General features: G+C 37.2%; 1 protein-coding gene across 10 annotated transcripts in view; it reads right to left on the bottom strand.

Moving 5' to 3' along the window:
* The window catches only part of LOC137240360 (CUGBP Elav-like family member 1), a 1,194,531-nt gene that overhangs the window by 546,153 nt on the left and 629,977 nt on the right, over positions 1–18,401 (bottom strand). For 9 of the 10 annotated variants that reach the window (XM_067766480.1, XM_067766472.1, XM_067766481.1 and 6 more), the window contains exon 5: positions 4,271–4,319. The exons of the other annotated variant lie outside the window; for it this stretch is intronic. In XM_067766480.1, coding sequence (XP_067622581.1) covers positions 4,271–4,319 — 49 coding nt within the window. The remainder of the gene's footprint in view (positions 1–4,270; positions 4,320–18,401) is intronic. 10 annotated transcript variants of the gene reach the window in all.

The following is an 18,401-nucleotide window of genomic DNA, read 5'->3' as shown; positions in this document are numbered from 1 at the left end:
ATTTTAAGTAATTCTTTTTAGTTTACGCTAACGATTGTGTTATTCACTAACTCAGTTTTAACATGACTAACATGGTGACCATTATCATTAGTTCAAATTAAAGAATGACGGAGTTCCAACTAATGCAGTTTTCAATCTTAAAACTATCTTCTAGAATGAATAGCAGATCAAAGATCAACGAATATAGGTAAAAAGTATTTACTGAATGCCAAAATCGATAAAATTATTGATTCGCTAATATATCCGACACGAAAATCGTTAAAAAAAAATTGGTGAATTGCACTACAGGCGTAATTGTTTTAAGAGATGTATCGTTTTTGTTATCTCTCTACAAAATTTACAACCTACGCACTTATACTATGTTCAAACAGAAACATAAATTGAGGCAATTTCGATTTAAATTCATGTTCATAGAACTCTCTACAGCAACAACATACCTTTGTTCAGACTGTCAAAATGTGCGTATTTGTATTAGGCAAATGTAATGGAATGAAAACATAAAACTTTGAAATTTTTGTGTGTTGTAAGAAAATGTGTGTTTTGGCTTCATTTGGGTTTGCCATCTTCTTTTGACAATCCCTACTCCAGTGAAATGAAAAAAATAAAATCAGCTGTTGGAATGAGCCAACCATATTGTTGAGCCATGCATAAAACTGACGTTTAAATCTAAGCGATGTATCGTTTTTGTTATCTCTGTACACAATTTACAACCTACGCACATATACTATGTTCAAACAGAAAACTAAATGAGGTAATTTCGACTTAAATTGAGTAGTGTTCATAGAACTCAATTTAGCTTACACACTAGTAATTTGATAGCTGGTTGGCTCATCTCTACAGCAACAACATATCTTTGTTCAGACTGTCAGCTGATAGAATGAGCCAACCATATAGGTGAGCCATGCGTAAAACTGGCGTTTAAATCTACGCAATAAACACACTTTACAACGTCGCATTTGCAGTTTGAAACAATTTATTACGCAATTTTTTTTTAAATTGGCAATTTATTATATGATAAACTGCGTAATAAATTGCCATAATAGTATAAATTGCCAATTTGGTGTGTGTTTGTACACAGTATTATGATGCGATTTTCCTGACATCGACGAATAACTTATTAAAAATAGGCTAAACCATGCAATGGGCTTAACCAAAATGAGGTGGAAATATCTTTGACATACGTATAATTATATATGAGCGTGCACTTCCTTGCCTAAGCTTGTGTTAAACGCATCTATATGAAAAATGTCATTGTGCCGTGGCCTTAACATCGCCACAATTACGCAAGACGTTGCGTTTGTAAATATGAAGAAACTCCAGACTTGGCAATCTAAGTTTATTTCGCCTTGCCCATTCACATACAAAATTTCGCAAATCACTGTTATAAACATTCTCCCTATACAAGAAATATACTCGCTAACATATTTTGTGTTCTATTCATTGGTTAAATTCGGTTTTTAAATGTGAAAAAGTTTAGAAAAGTTACCAACGAGTGGGAGAAATAATTTCACTTGCAAAGTGTGAAAGCAACCTTAGCCTGAGCAAATGTCAAATTCCTCTTCTTATGCAACAAAAGTTGGAAGTTGGCTACTTTCACATGTCAGATGGCGCCAGTGTCGCGTAATCTGCCGTTCTCCATAAAAATACGCGCAGTTTACTCATAATACATAAGATTGAGTTTAACGCATCTTTATGGAAAACAGTATAAGTGACGGGGCTTTAACTATAGAGAAAATGATTTAAGAAATCGGGCATCGATTTTTCAAACATTCGCCATTTGTGGGAGTTCTCAATGTGTATTACCACCTAATTCGACCACAGCGCCAATTTTCGATCTTAGCAGCGATATGCATTTGGGAAGGAAAATTAATTTCGACATTTGTAAAGATTTTTCAATATTCTAAAGAAACTTTATTCACTTATTATATATAAATAAATGAAGCATTATTTATTTGTTAATAAAAATATGACTATGCAATGCCCCTGATCCATACGAACATTCGTATAATTTTATATAACCAGGCTGGCAATTTATTATATTTAATAATTGTTAGCATATTAATACATGGATACTTAATATGTGTTAACGATGCCAATAACAAAAATCATATTGACCAATTCCCCATGGATCTTATTTCTGACCACGAAATGTTATTTTTATCGTATGGTCTGAAATTCAACGTAAAAGAACCCGACTTTGAATTGACCTATAGGAACTATAATGCTGTAAACCTAGATAAGCTAAGTAATGAGGCTGCTTTTCTTGACTGAAAGGGATGCTTTTCCTTCTCTAAGTTAGACGAAAAGTTGGAATATTTTAATAGCCTTGTCAATCACCTTTTTAATAGATATGTTCCTTTAAAAACCGTTAAAATCCAAGGTCATAAAAAACCATGGTTCTCAAATGAAATTTTGAAGCTTTTAAGAAAGCGTGAGAAAGCTTACAGAGAATGGAAGCAATTTCCATATGAAAACAAATGGGAAGCTTATCGTCTTTTGCGCAATCAAGCAACCTTATGTATCCGGAATGCTAAGGTGGCATATTTGAATAATAAATTTAATGCAAACTTGCCTCCAAAAATGCTATGGAAGAATTTTCGCACTTTTGGAGTATCCAAAAATGATAATATTCAATGCAAATTTGACCCTAATGTCATGAACTCATACTTCCTGAATGGTAATATAAGCGATAACAGTGTAAATTATAATGATGATCATAACACCAGTTATGAACACAGTAAGATGGGTAGTAGAGGCAGAAGAACAAATATTGATATTGATATTTTTGACTTCTCAGTTGTAACCGAAAGTGATGTCTTGGATGCTATATTTGACGTTAAGTCTAACGCCGTTGGAGTCGATGGCATCAGTATACGATTTATTAAACTTATACTTCCATTTGTTAAGCTTCACTAACACATATTTTTAACTTTTCAATTATGTCCGGTGGGTTTCCAAGTCAATGGAAAATAGCTAATGTTATCCCTATTCCTAAAGTTAAGTCTCCATGTTCTTCCAAAGAATTTGGACCAATTAGCCTGTTGCCAGCCTTGTCTAAGGTTTATGAGAAGCTATTAGCTAAGCAGATAATTGATTATACATATAATAATAACTTACTATCTGAGGACCAGTCGGGATTCAGGAGAGGACATAGTTGCGCTACTGCCATGCTTAAGATTCTTGAAGACATACGCCCTGCCTATGACCGTAATGAGCTTACAGTACTTGTACTTTTAGATTTCTCACGAGCTTTTGACACAGTTGACTTCAGAATACTTCTTCATAAGCTGGCAATAAACTATAACTTCAGCTCTTATGCTATAAAGCTAATCCAAAACTAACTCACAGCTCGATTTCAGCTAGTTCAATGGGGTGATAATGTCTCAAACTTAAAGCTTATAACAACTGGTGTCCACAAGGATATTGTTTACACTTTTTATTAACGACATAGTTCCTTGTTGCCAAAATGCCAAAATACATCTCTACGCGGACGACACACAAATATACTTGTCACGCCATATTGGGCTTACCGAAGACTTGTTCGTCAGGCTGAATGAAGACTTATCACGCATAGGAAATTGGGCTCACAGAAATAAGTTATGTATATATAAAATATATAATACCCTTCGAAATCAGAACTGCCTATTTACTACCACGTGAAACAAAAATGAAGCTGGTCAAATCTCTTATAATTCCTCAAATTTCTTATGGGGAACTTATATACGGTAATCTTGATTCGTCTTCACATAATAAATTGCAGCTTGCCTTAAACAATGCTGCCCGTTTCGTTTTTTCTAAAAAGAAATTTGATCATATCTTTTCATATGCCGTACAAATTCTCGGATGTAATGTTAATAACTTCTTAAAACTTAGAAATCTATGCTTCTTGCATAAGCTACTTCATTCCAAAAATCCCCCTTACTTATTTGAAAAACTAAATTTGTGTCAGTCCACTCGGACCCTAAATCTATTCGTCCCTAAGTTTAAATACACAACATCCTCAAGACTGTTCTTTGTCAGTACAATTTGTCTATGGAACTCTCAAACCTTTAAAGTTTTAAGTGAATGTTTGATAATATATACTTTGAAAACTTGTATGTATTTAACTTTTCTGTTTTTATATATGCTTTGTTATATCTTTAGATGAATAAGTAAATTTATTTTTGTAACATTTTATAATTACTTAATCGGACTGATGTACTGCCTAAAAGACTATGTCTTCCTTGTACAAACACTAAATAAATAAATAAATAAATAAATAAATATTTACCGTTTCTATTTTCACTATCAGCCGGTTTCATTTGAATAGGATGATGCATCTGTAAATGAAATAGGAGAACTCTAGTCAGTACGTAAATATGCAAGTATGCGTGCTGTGACTTCGCTTTGTTTTGCAAGCAGTGCACAGAATGAATAGATTGCACGGATTATAAAGTCACAGCAACAAAATACACGAAATAATTTTATGCAATCCGTCCAACTTATGTCTATGTATACTTTTTTTCGTGCAAAGAATTATAGGAAATAAAAATGCAACTCTGCTTCAACGGTATTCCTTTCAATCCTCTTATTTCTCTCACGAAAAAATTACGCAATAGTTTTTCATGATTTTTCGTGGTATTTTATTTTATATGAGATAACTTTGACTATTCATGCAATAACTCCACAATGGGGTGTTCTGGTAATATTGCATAGGATACAAACAATCCCTGCACCTTGCAAGACAAAGCGAATTTCCCTGAAGGTAATCAAAAAATTGCTATGAACAATGAATTAATAAGATAGGTCATGCAACTAGAGACTCCGGTTTTGAGGTTGGTGTCTCCGGTCTCCGGTTTTCGGACGTATTTCTCCGAATTTAGGGGAGTGTTAGTTCAAAACTTAATATTTGCACATAACTTTCTGAGGTTCAAGCATTTGCTATAGTTTATTTCAATAAAATAAGTGAGAAAAATACACTTGTAACAGATATTGCGCGGTCCAAAACGAATTTCATATTTTAAATTTGATAAAACTTGGAAATGTAGTTTTGGGCGAACTTGAGCGATACTGGGTCACCTTAAGAACAGACTTAATAAAACCTTCATAGGACACTGGAATTGGAACAAAGAAATAAACAAATTGGAATCGAATAACCAAGTCATATGCGAACATTCTTTATACCGACAGATATAAAAAATTCCGTAGAATATAAAAATTCGCTGAAATATATTAACTGAAACAGATGTGTAATATTTAACTATTATTTTATACAAAGGTAAGTTTTACGTACGTACGTACATATGCATGGACCTAAAGATGCAAACTGTTGTTTACAGCTTTTTATTGTTATTCGCAGGTACAAGTATGAACGGAGATACGGCCCCTCAACAGAAAAGAAAAAAATGTGATTGTGTTTTTCAACAGTCGTGGCTAGAAAATGAGAAATACAAAAAGTGGATTCGCAAAGTCGATGAAAAACATGGGAAATGTAATTTCTGTAACTTAAGTTTACAGTAAAATGGGATGGCGAAAATGCCCTATCTAAGCACATTGGAAGTGAAAATCATAAAAAAAACGTTAAGACCGTGGATGCAAACTCTTTAATGACAGCATTTATGCCACAGAAAAACTCTTCTGAAGAAATGAAGGTAGCTATTATAGAAGCCTGTTCTATAATCACAGTCACAGTTATTTGAGTACTGATTGTGGAATCAAGTTGAATACACTAATGTATTCAGACTCATCATCAGCTCAAAAGGTTCACTGTGGAAGAACTAAAGCTGAATCAATTTCTTTAAAGATTCTTGCCCCCTGTTCAATTAAATCCACTTTACAAGACTTGAAAATTAGCCGTTCGCCAGTTAACTTTTCTATAGCTATAGATGCTTCAAATAGATGATCTCAAAAAATGTATCCAATTGTTGTTCGTTATTTTGACTGTGATAAAGGTATTCAAAATAAACTTATGGATTTTTTTGAAGACGCAGAGGAAACTTCATCAAAAAGTTTTGAAAATATAGAAAAGTTCCTTGAAAAATATAATTTAAGTACAAACCAAGTTTCTGCGTTTTCTGCAGATAATGCCTCAGTAAATTATGGTGTACGTAATTCTGCGTACCAAAAAATTACAAATAAGTTCATTATACAAAAGTGGTAAAGGCAAATGTTAATTGTCATGTCCTCCATAATGCTGCAAGAATTTCTATGAAGACATTGTGTTTTGATGTTGAAAACTTAGTTTTGAAAGTTTACGCCGAGTTTTCGAATAGTGCAAAGCGCACCAACGAACTACAAACCTTTTTTGAAGATTTTGAAATTACGTACAGAAAAGTTATTCGGCACGGACCGACCAGATGGCTTACTTTAGGTAAAGCTGTTGATCGCTTAATACAATCGTGGCCTGCCATATCGATGTATTTTAAAAGCCGGGGGAAATCTAAATGTCATCCGGTTATATGGAAGTTCGTACAAGGCAGTAATTATGATGTCGGAAATTTATCTTCAAAACTTACGCTTTCAGAATGTTTTCTTTACGCATCATTATTTGTATATTATGACAGAGGCAATATTGGAACTTGAGAAAAATACGGTTACGTCAGCCGACTTACATTCTATTCTTGTTAGCGTTAAGTCTAAAATACAAGACCGACAACTAGATCAGTTTTTTGGAGCCAAAGTCATGAGGAACTTTAAATTTCTGGACAATTCAGACCAAGAAAAATTCAAGAATGATGCTGATGAAGTATACAAAAAGACAATAAAATACTTAGATCAATATTATGATTTTTAAAATTCGGTTTTCAAGCTATTTAGCAGATTTGACTTAAGCAATGTGGTTACATACGACGATGCGCTCAAGGCAGTGGAGGTACTTGGCTTAAAAAATATTAATGAAGATCGGCTATACGATGACGTTAGAAAACTAAAGGAAATACATTCCCAAATCATTCAATCAATAGGTGTTTCAGTAATCCCAGTCGATTTAAAATGGGTTCGGTTATTCAAAAGTACCAATTTCTCTGAGCTTCCAGAAGTTATCGGTACTATTTTATCTATACCTATAAGTAACGCTCTTGTGGAGCGTGCTTTCTCATTAATGGGAAATTTATGGACTAATGAGCGAAAATGCATGTCAGTAGATATGGTCAAGGCAGAATTAATGATTAAAATAAATTATAAAATGACATGCCAAGAATTCCTAAACTTTTTGAAACAACCTGCACAAAAAACCCTTTTAAAATTACCTCAGAAAACTGAGAAATACTGATTTAAAAATTAAAAATTGCGCCAAATAGTTACAAAAGTACTTTTTTGAATTGTTAAAATGTTTTCGTTTATTTAAATAATTTTGTTTTAATAAATATGCATAACTGAATATGCATAAATATGTGTTTATCTACACGAAAGTAAAATGTCTTTGAATTTATAACACGGTTTTAGAAGACTTATATTTAGACAAAATAAAACCGGGTTTCACGAACGTCTGAGATAAAGTGTTAGTTTGATTTTCATATTTAGCCATTTTCGAAACTTAAATCTCCGGTTTTGGAATATTTTCAAGTTGGCAGCCCTACATGCAACCATTGCTTTTTGGTATATGGCGCAAAATCCTCGAGGTGAAAATTTTTAGTAACAGTAAAGATAAAATCAATAAGGGAGTTCAGGATTTTGTGTATTTGACGTTGGAAATTGCTATAGCAAATATGAGCTACGATCATTAGCAACTTTTTATACTCAGCGTGCTTTGCACACAGAGTATATTAAATTTCATTGGATAACGGTTAGTTGTACAGGTATAAAGGAATCGGGATAGATATAGACTTCCATATTAGGGTGGAGTGATAGCCTATGGATTATTATTATTATTATTTTTTTTAAATGGCCTAGCAATGAAAAGTTGTCTTTATAAGAGTTAAGCAAAACCACCAAATATTATTTTCGTAGAATGGCGTTTTGAGGTGCCCCAGCCCCAAAATTTTGAGCAAAATAATCGCGATTTAAAAAGTTCATTATTCACATATTTATTTTATTTCTTTTTTAATATACATAACTTTAGTAAAATTACATATTATAATTAAAAACAACAAATTTTAAATGGCGTTTTACAGTTTTTTGTTGATCATAGTATGTTTCTAATCAAGCGTATAAGTAAAAGTTTTACTGGTACATACTAGGCCATGAAAATCAGTAGGCTTTGAAATCAATGAGCACAATAAAACAGGCGAAAGTAAATCAATGACAAAAAAAAAAAAAAAAAACAAAAAAAAAATTTTGTACCTACCGTCTTTTTCAAAGTTTAGTTGCGTTGGGGCACCTCTAAACATACAATGAGTGAAATAAAAATTTTCTACCTTATTTCTGGTCTAGAAAGGCAACTTTCTGGAGGTCAGCCAAAAGCGATTTCGAAAAAAAATAAATTCACTCCACCCTATTCCATATATCAAAATCATCAGTATCGAAAAAAATTTGATAGAGCCATGTCCGTCTGCCCGTTAACACGATAACTTGAGTAAATATTGAGATATCTTCTCCAAATTTGGTACACGAGCTTATCTGGACCCAGAATAGATTGGTATTGAAAATGAGCGAAATCGGATGATAACCACGACAGCTTTTTATAAATATAAAATTTTGGAAAACACAAAAAACCTGATTATTTAGTAAATAATACACATAGAATGTTGAAATTTGACATGTGAACTGATATTGAGACTCTTGATAAAAATTTGAAAAAAAATTTTAAACGGGCGTGGCACCATCAAAATCAATTCTACAAATATTATTAATCATAAATCAAAAATCGTTAAACCTATCGTAACAAAATCGGCAGAGAGGTTGCCTTTACTATAAGGAACGCTTTGAAGAAAAGTTTACGAAATCGGTTAAGGACCACGCCCACTTTTATATAAAAGATTTTTAAAAGGGTCGTGTACGAATAAAATAAGCTATATCTTTGCAAAAAAGAGATTTATATCAATGGTATTTCATTTCCCAAGTGGATTTATAACAGCAAATAGAAAAAAACTTCAAATTTCTAAAAATGGGCGTGGCACCGCCCCTTTTATGACTAAGCAATTTTCTATTGTTCGGGAGCCATAACTCGAAGAAAAATTAACGGATCGTAATAAAATTGGGTGCACAAACTTTCCGAAATCGGGAAAAAATGGGCGAGATCGGTTAAAGACCTCGCCCACTTTTATATAAAAGATTTTTAAAAAGGTCGTAGACGAAAATAATAAGCTATTTCTTGGCGAAAAAGAGCTTTATATCAATAGAATTTTGATTTCTAAATTGAGTAATAAATTAAATAAATTAAATTAACTATAAATTTGAAAACACTAAAATTTTGAAAATGGGTGTGGCACCGCCCCTTTTATGACTAAGCAATATTCTATATTTCGGGAGCCGTAACTTGAAGAAAAATTAACATATCGTAATGAAATTGTGTAAACGTATTTTCCTTATAGCAGAAATATTTCTAGTAAAAATGGACAGGATCGGTAAAAGACTACGCCCACTTTTATATAAAACAAGTTTAAAAGGGTCGTAGACTAGAATAATAAGCTATAACTTAACAAAAAATAGTTTTGAATCAATGATATTTCACTTATAAAATTTTATTGTGAGAGGAAATTTAAACGGGCGGTGCCACGTGTTATGTGGAAAAGTAATTTATCTGAAATGAAATGTACAATTGAAGCTCACGCTGTGTATGTATATAATATTCGGTTACACCCGAACTTAGCCTTCCTTACTTGTTTCATTTAAAATTTTTCCTTTGCACTTTTTGTTTTGTTTTGACAGTTGATGATTTGCTATTCAATATTTTAAAAATAAACTACGGTTTTTAAAGTTGCGCCTTTGCAATGACGTAACAAATTCGTAGCCGTGTTTTTTTTAGTGTACTATAAGACATTTGCTGCAAAGGTTTTCAATGCAATGATGCTAGACCATTTGGACAAAGTCCTGAAATCCCTTAATAAATGGCATACTTTGCAATATATCGGAAAAAGTAATGCAAAAAATCATTTCGAAAAATTTTCTAAAAATAATGCAATTAGTATTCGAAATTCATTTTGATACTTTCGAAAAGGTTACAGTTTGTAAAAATTTACAGAAATTGAGAAGAACGTTCAAAAATTTAAATACAGTTTTAAACTTTAGTCGATTTAGTTTGCGTTGTCGAAATGGCGATTATACTAAAACAATTTTAAACATACTAATTATTTATAATAATTTTATGTTTAATTGTTAACACCGCTTCTGACATCAGTAAATCAAGGTCAAAAGTTGCTGAAATCATTTTAATCGTCGTTTAATGAAGCTCGTCATATTGGGAATGTTCGGAGCTGGCGCACTAGTTGGCGCGAAACCGGGTGCCACTTACCTATAAATGGACCTGTAGGGTGTAGATAAGCCCGACTTCGCCAAGGCTGTTTGACAAGAACACCCGACTTCAATCCATTGGCACTGACTTTGTTGTTCCAGTGATCAACGGATATTGATTTGTATATTTTAGAACATAGCGGGCTTAGGTTATATTTGGCAGGCACGTAAAACTACTTTTGGATGGCGTTGATGTCAGCCGGGCCGGCACCAACGCCATTAAGGGAACGCACATTCCCGGTGCATGCCCTTGATTCGTAAGCATTTAACCCTTGCCATGGTCGTAATTAAAAAAGGGTTTTCTCATTATTCGATGCTTTATTGGTACTATCATTGGAAATTGATTCTCGTGGCGGTTACCAAGACCAGCGCACATCCCGCTCAGCGTGGATGACGTGTTTTGATACATGTTTTTATAACGAGCTTCTTGATGCAGCCGCAGCCCATAGTAATCAGACACTGCTGATATAGTCCCCAGATAGCCCTTAAATGTAATATGACGAAGTGGCCTGTTCGCAAGCGACCGGAAATAGTGAGCTGCTTGAACCGCATGCAAAATGATCACCCTGGCCCTTCCTTAGTGAATGTCGGTCAAAAGCTTTCCCCACATACGTAGACTTCTACAATTGGCTCCACCTATCCGGTGTAGAGCCTACTAACTTAAAACTTCCTCTTTCCAATTGTTATTTTACACCAAGCTTGAAAAGAAACGTTAGATATGAGGGTATCGATATGAGGGGTATGCCCCTAGAACACCTATATTTCTACTGATATTCAAACATTTAAAAAATTTATATTCTCCGAATACCAAAAGCAAATTTTACTTCAACTTAAATAACCCGTACAACCAACAAAAAGAGAATACAACTAAGATTTCCTTCAAGTGCTTCCTACAGTATAACACCTCCATTGAAAACGACGAAACAACGCACAACAATTTCTATAAAGGAAATATGAAATATATGAAAAGGGAGCAACATTTAAGGAGCGGTATGCAGAAATTAATAAGCGTCTGACAATTAGACTTACTTACATACTTAATTGGCGCTTAACCGTCTAAACGGTTATCGCCGTCCAACAAGGCGCGCCAGTCGCTCCTTCGCTCCGCCAACCGGCGCCAATTGGTCACACCAAGGGAGTTTAAATCGTTTTCCACCTGTTCCTTCCAACGGAGTGGGGGCCGCCCTCTACCTCTGCTTCCATAGGCGGGTTCCGATAGAAACACTTTCTTGGCCGGAGCATCATCTTTCATTCGCATAACATGGCCTAGCCAGCGCAGCCGCTGCGTTTTAATTCGCTGGACTATGTTGATGTCTGCGTATAGCTCGTACAGCTCATCATAAAATCTTCTTCGGTACTCGCCATCGCCAACGCGTACAGGTCCATAAATCTTTCGAAGAACTTTTCTCTCGAACACTCCCAAAGCCGCTTCATCCGCTGTTGTCATGGTCCATGCTTCTGCCCCATATATCAGGACGGGTACGATAAGTGACTTGTAGAGTATGATTTTCGTTCGCCTAGAGAGGACTTTACTTTTCAATTGCCTACCTAGTCCAAAGTAGCATTTATTGACAAGATTGATTCTTCGCTGGATTTCAGTGCTGATGTTGTTGCTAGTGTTGATGCTGGTTCCCAAATAAACGAAGTCCTTTACTATTTCGAAATTATGGCTGCCAGCAGTAGCGTGGTTGCCAAAGCGCATATGAGCTGACTTTTTGCTCGATGACAGCAGATACTTCGTTTTGTCCTCAATTACCATCAAACCCATCTTTACCGCTTCTTTTTCCAGTTTGGAGTATGCAGAGCTAACAGCGCGGGTGTTTAGGCCGATGATATCAATGTCATCAGCATATGCCAGTAATTGCACGCTTTTATAGTATATTGTTCCAGGGCGGTTAAGTTCTGCAGCCTGTATAATTTTCTCCAGCATCAAATTAAAGAAATCGCACGATAGGGGTCACCCTGTCTGAGACCTCGTTTAGTTTCGAACGGCTCGGAGAGGTCCTTCCCAATTCTGACTGAGCTGATGGTGTTGCTCCACGTCATTTTGCACAGCCGTATAAGTTTTGGGGGAAATCAAATTCAGACATAGCGGCTTAGGAGACCCATCTAGCAGCTGTGGTTAAACAACTAGCTACAGCAACAGCGTGTACCGAAAGTAAAAAAAACACAGCTAATATTAGCCGTGTTTTTTAACACGCGTATATGCGTTTACGCTTAAACTTTATATGGACTGCTAAGCGACAAACTTCAAATACACCTCTGAAATTGCTGCGCATAAATTTTGTCCTACTAAATTTCAATACGCATTATACTCAGATGTAACTGAAATATGTGTCTTTGTTTCACCCTCTACACTAATACATAGATTCTATGTGTGTCCACAATTCATCGCAACAGATTCAGCTATATGTTATACCCTATAGCCATCAGAGCGTTGTGTCTACGCTTTTCGGTACACCCTGTTGCTGTAGCTAGTTGTTTAACCACAGCCACTAGATGGGTCTCCTAATCATTATCTAAGCGAGGATAGGCGTTTTTTAAACGGTTTTATTTAGCTTGAGTTGACAGGCAGGCCGCACGCACGGCCGCACGGCCGTTGTGAACGAAATCTTGTAATTGAAATTTAAGTAACTTCCCGATAAGCTACAAGCTTGAAACTTGGAATATCGTTCAGAACCCGCTGGCAATGCAATAATAAGAAAAAAATCACCGCTAGGTGGCGCAAGGATCGAGATATTCGCAAAATTCGCATTTGTGGTCCGATTTGGCTCATATTTGGATCACATAATACATACAAGAATAGAAAGCGCCCTATCAAAAAAAATCGCCGCTAGGTGGCGCAAGGATCGGGATATTCACAAAAATCGTATTTGTGGTCCGATTTGATTTGGTCCATATTTGGAACACATAATACATACATGAATAGAAAGCGACCTATGATGCCCGATTGGGCTCATATTTGGAACAAATATTGCATAGAGTCCAGTAGAAGTGACATCAAAATATTTTGGAGTTGGAGGAGGGACAAGCATACGTGGCGCAGAGTCGAGTAAAGTCTTTGGAAGGATTATGTATTGAGGACTTAGGTTGTAACAAATTGTCAGGAAAGAGTCCTTGTAATAATGAGTAACTAAAAGAACTAAATAGAATGAGAAATAATAGGCAATTAAATAAAGACTAAAAACTTGAAAATAAAATAATTAAAAAAAATTTTAAGTTAAACGGTTTTATTGAAAACAATACTTACCTGAAATAATAATAATACGAAAAGCTGGAAAATAATTAGGTAGGTCCTAGGTACTAGTCATCACACTCCTTATCAATCTAGGGCGTTGATCAGACAATTAAATAAAAGCGTTGGACGCGTCATTTGCGATTTTTTTGCCTCACCACAAATCGACCCGCCCTAATATATGCCTATACTGGTGACGATATATGACCAAGGAAGTAAAATTGCTTGCTTGTGCAGCGATTAGTACGTATTAGTAGGCACGTTTATATATATATATATATATATATACATAAATATATTTACGCCCCGATTCTCAGCGTTACCGGTAAAATAGTACCCAGAATATTATGTAACCGAATATCGTTACCAGTTCTTTTATCCGCGATTCTGGCCCAAGTGGTAACGCTGTCATCACCGAAAAACTCACCAGTGTCTGTGGTGAAATTGGAAAGGTAGTTTTCTTCGCTTTCACGGTTGCCACTTTGGTCCATTTGGACCAAAAATTTTCCCTTCCAACCCCATTTGGTCCACTGGTCCCTTTTCTTCAATTTTGGTCCTTTTTAGACAGTAGACACGATTGGTACTTTACTTTCTTTTTCACTCAGGTAAAAATTCACAATATTACCCAAAAATTCACCTGCTCAGTCAATAAAATGTACCAGAACAATAACATTTCACCTAGGATATTGTTGCGTTCATATAATCATTTTCTAAACTTCTTATTTTAATTTTGTATAAGGGTTAATGCAGGCGATCAACAAAAAGGTTAAATATTTTTGTCGTCTCTTTTTCTGTTATGCTATGCACTTTTTAGTGCATTGGACTAGATCGTTATTAAACATTGCAGTTATTTTTTAGTCTACATAATCGCTCGCTTCTAACCGCATCGCTACCGCCGATACCCCGCCCGCTCCGCGTTAGCATTTATCATTATTACATTAGTCATACATTGCTACCTAGATGTACATATATGCTATTTGAAGTGAACATTAAAGTTTGTGAATTAAGTATATGAATTGTGGACTTTTATTTTCAATTGGACAACGAAATATATTTCTGACGGTAAATATTGGCAACATTTTCTGGTCCTTCGAGCCGGATTCGGTTCCCGCATATTGAGAAAAAATTAATAATATAATTTTGTTCGTATACAGTACAAGTACATATATACGTTCATACACCGTAGTTAAGAGAAGTCAGAGCTCCAAAATAACTATAAACTAGTTGAAAAAAGTTACCTTTGTGCAAATTTTATAAGTTCGGCGCGTTTTATAACTATCTGGGAGTTTGAAATACAATCTTTTAATTTTCGAAACACACGTGAAAACTATAATGTCGAACTCGGTTAAAACACGAGATTCTGCTCTGAATGCGATAAAACGATATATGACAAAAAGTGTCGATGATGCATTGACAATGGAAAATGAGGAGATTACGAGCTACCTGCAGTTATTGACTGAACAGTGGGCTCGCTTTAATGTTGCTCAAGATGCAGTAGAAAATTCGTGTGGTGTTGATAATGTTGATTTTGAAGAGAATGTGCGTATTCAAGCTGAAGCATGGTGTACTACAGCGTTATCCAACTTTAACCGCGAACAAAAAAGTCGTAACGAACCTGTAAATAACACCACAAAAACAATGGTATCCGCGCCTATACGTCTACCGAAAATGGAGCTACCGAGCTTCTCCGGGGATTCGACGGAATGGATCGGATTTTACGACGCGTTTAGCTCTCTTGTTGCAGACAATTCTGCATTATCAGATGTACAAAAGCTCCATTACCTTCGGAGCTGCTTGAAGGGCGATGCGCTAAAAATTATAAGTGGCTTCAAAATATGTGACGCGAACTATATGGAAGCTTGGGAACAATTAAAATCGCGGTATAAAGTTATGCGTGTAATTGTTGATGATGATGAAGATGAGCTTCTTCGCGCATTGGCTGGTGTCAAAAAGGCTACGAGTGACAGTGCTGACGCAATTAAAGCTGTAATCGATGAGTTTCAACAACACATTCGCGAACTTAAAGCGTTAGGTCGTCCAGTGCAGTTTTGGGACGACTGGTTGGTACATCAGGTAGTTGGCAGATTGTCATTCGAGACACGTAAGCAGTGGGAGCTTTCTCTCGTTAGTGACGAGCCCCCGACATTTGATCAGTTGACGGAATTTTTGGAGATACGGTGTCGCTCGTTATCCATGCTTTCATCGTCGACAACATTGGTCCCAATAAAAGGCAAACCCATACCAACAAACAAGTCGACAAATGTGTTTCATGCAGTACCAGAACTGAATGTTACGTGTGCTTATTGCAATGGTTCTCACAAGATTTACAGCTGCGACAAGTTTCGTGACTTGGACGTTACTGGAAAATCGAAATTCGTTATGCTAGCGCGTATCTGCCTAAATTGCTTAAGTTCAGGACACTTCAGAGATCGGTGCAACAGTTCTTCTACCTGCCGCGTTTGTAAACAACGTCATCATACGCTTCTACATGGCGCCGTATCCACCAATAGCACTACCGCGGTCAGTCACTATTCCAACAACTCGTCCAATCCGTTCTCGGCTCCTGCCGCCGCTCCGCGATCAAACGATGACACTTCCTCAGTAAGTGACCCCTCATCAAGCGCTGAAGCTTCACGCGTGTCGGCATGTCTTAATTCAAGCGCTAATCTACACATTCCAGTAGAAAGGGTGGTTCTGTTATCCACTGCTTCGGTAAAAGTATGTGATCGTTCCGGCCGATGGCAACCCGCTCGTTTGCTTTTCGATTCTGGCACCCATGCATCTTTTGTAACCGAGGCGTGTGTGCAACGCTTGGGTCTACCGCGAACACCCTCCGAAGTGTATATCACTGGCATTGGATCAGCGCAAGGAGGTCAAGCTAGAGGTGAGGTATCACTTTCTCTTTCTTCTTATTTCACCGATCAGCGATTTGTCATCAATGCTCTTATCTTGCCAAAAATCACAAGTGATTTGCCAACGCAGTCTGTAGCTGTCTCTCCGTGGCCGCATATTCAAGGCTTGCTTCTAGCCGATCCACAATTTATGCACCCTGGGCCTATCGATATACTGGTTGGCATGGACGTCATGGATCAGCTTGTCTGTCCAGAATTTGTAAAGGGACCACCCGGAACCCCTATGACTCAACGGACGGTGTTTGGATGGACGCTATTCGGAAGACTAAGTGGGACAGGGTCTGCTGTACAACACTTACAATCACTATGCTGTGATGTTCAGTTAGATCGCGCGTTGACTAGGTTGTGGGAGTTAGAAGAGGCGCCTCAAAGGACATACCTTACGCCCGAAGAACGCTATTGCCAAGATCATTTTGAGGCAACGCATCAACGAGCTCCTGACGGACGGTTCATCGTTGAGTTGCCGTTGAAATCCGATGTACCATTGGGAGATTCGCGGAACCTTGCCATTCAGTGCCTGCTGCGTCTCGAAAGAAGGTTTGCTCGTGACAGTGAACTTCGTTTGCGCTACAACGATTTTATGAAGGAGCTAATCGAAATGAACCATATGCAGCCCGCTTCAGACACGTTAAACCAAACTTACTACATGCCCCATCATCCCGTTGTAAAGGATACTAGTATCACGACCAAACTTAGGGTAGTATTCAATGCGTCCGCCAAATCGTCGTCCGGAAACTCGCTGAATGACGCGTTGTTTGTCGGGCCTCAACTGCAGCAAGATTTGTACAATATCTTAATTCGTTTTAGAACCCACCGCTATGCTGTAACAGCTGATATCGCAAAAATGTATCGTCAGGTTTGCGTGTCTCCTAAACATTCCGATTTGCAACGCATAGTGTGGCGTAGCCATCCATCGCAGCCTATCCAGGATTTTCGTATGGTTCGTGTAACATACGGAGTAGCAGCTGCATCTCATCTAGCTGTTCGGTCGCTTCAACAAACGGCACGGGACTCACTGAATGGGTGTGCTAAATTCGTTAATGTTATTTTCAAGGACTTTTATATGGATGATCTGCTTACCGGCGCGTCTAGTAAAGAAGAGCTTCGGTCACTGCAGCAAGGAGTATCCGCAATATTAAACGAAGGTGGATTTGAGCTCCGAAAGTGGGCGTCAAACTGTGCGGAGCTAAGAGCAAGCATTTGCGATACACCTGAAAACATATCGCATTATGTCATCGATGATACGAATGTTTACGCCTTAGGGCTCATTTGGAACACAGAGGGAGACTATTTTACATTTGCCGTTAACTTGAAGGAACCTCCCGCTGTTTTGACGAAAAGAGCTTTTTTATCGGACGCTAGTACGCTCTTCGATCCGCTAGGGCTTCTTGCACCAACAACTATAAAATCAAAGATATGGTTTCAGGACGTTTGGCGCACAAAGGCAGATTGGGATGACCGCATTCCTGAGTAGATCGCTGGTAAGTGGCTGGAACACCGCACAGAACTGCAAAGGCTTGCATACTTAAAGGTGAATCGCTGGATTGGCACGGAAGCAGCTAGGTCATTTACGCAACTTCACGTCTTCGCGGATGCCTCTGAGGTCGCTTATGCTGCCGCTATGTACGCGCGCACAACACTCAGCGATGGCAGCATTACTGTTGCGTTAATTTCATCAAAGACCAAGGTGGCGCCGCTTAAATCAACAACGTTACCACGGCTCGAGCTGTGCGCTGCGCATCTCGCCTGCAAACTTACGCGTAATGTCCTACAAAGTTTGCCAGATCTCCGCTATCCATTGTTCGCCTGGACCGACTCCACCATCACATTGGCATGGCTGCAAGCTCATCCCAGCAGATGGACGACCTTCATCGCCAATCGCGTCG

Source organism: Eurosta solidaginis, chromosome 2, assembly GCF_040869045.1.
Source record: "Eurosta solidaginis isolate ZX-2024a chromosome 2, ASM4086904v1, whole genome shotgun sequence".
Taxonomy (NCBI): domain Eukaryota; kingdom Metazoa; phylum Arthropoda; class Insecta; order Diptera; family Tephritidae; genus Eurosta; species Eurosta solidaginis.
This window is presented reverse-complemented; position numbering and strand designations above follow the sequence as displayed.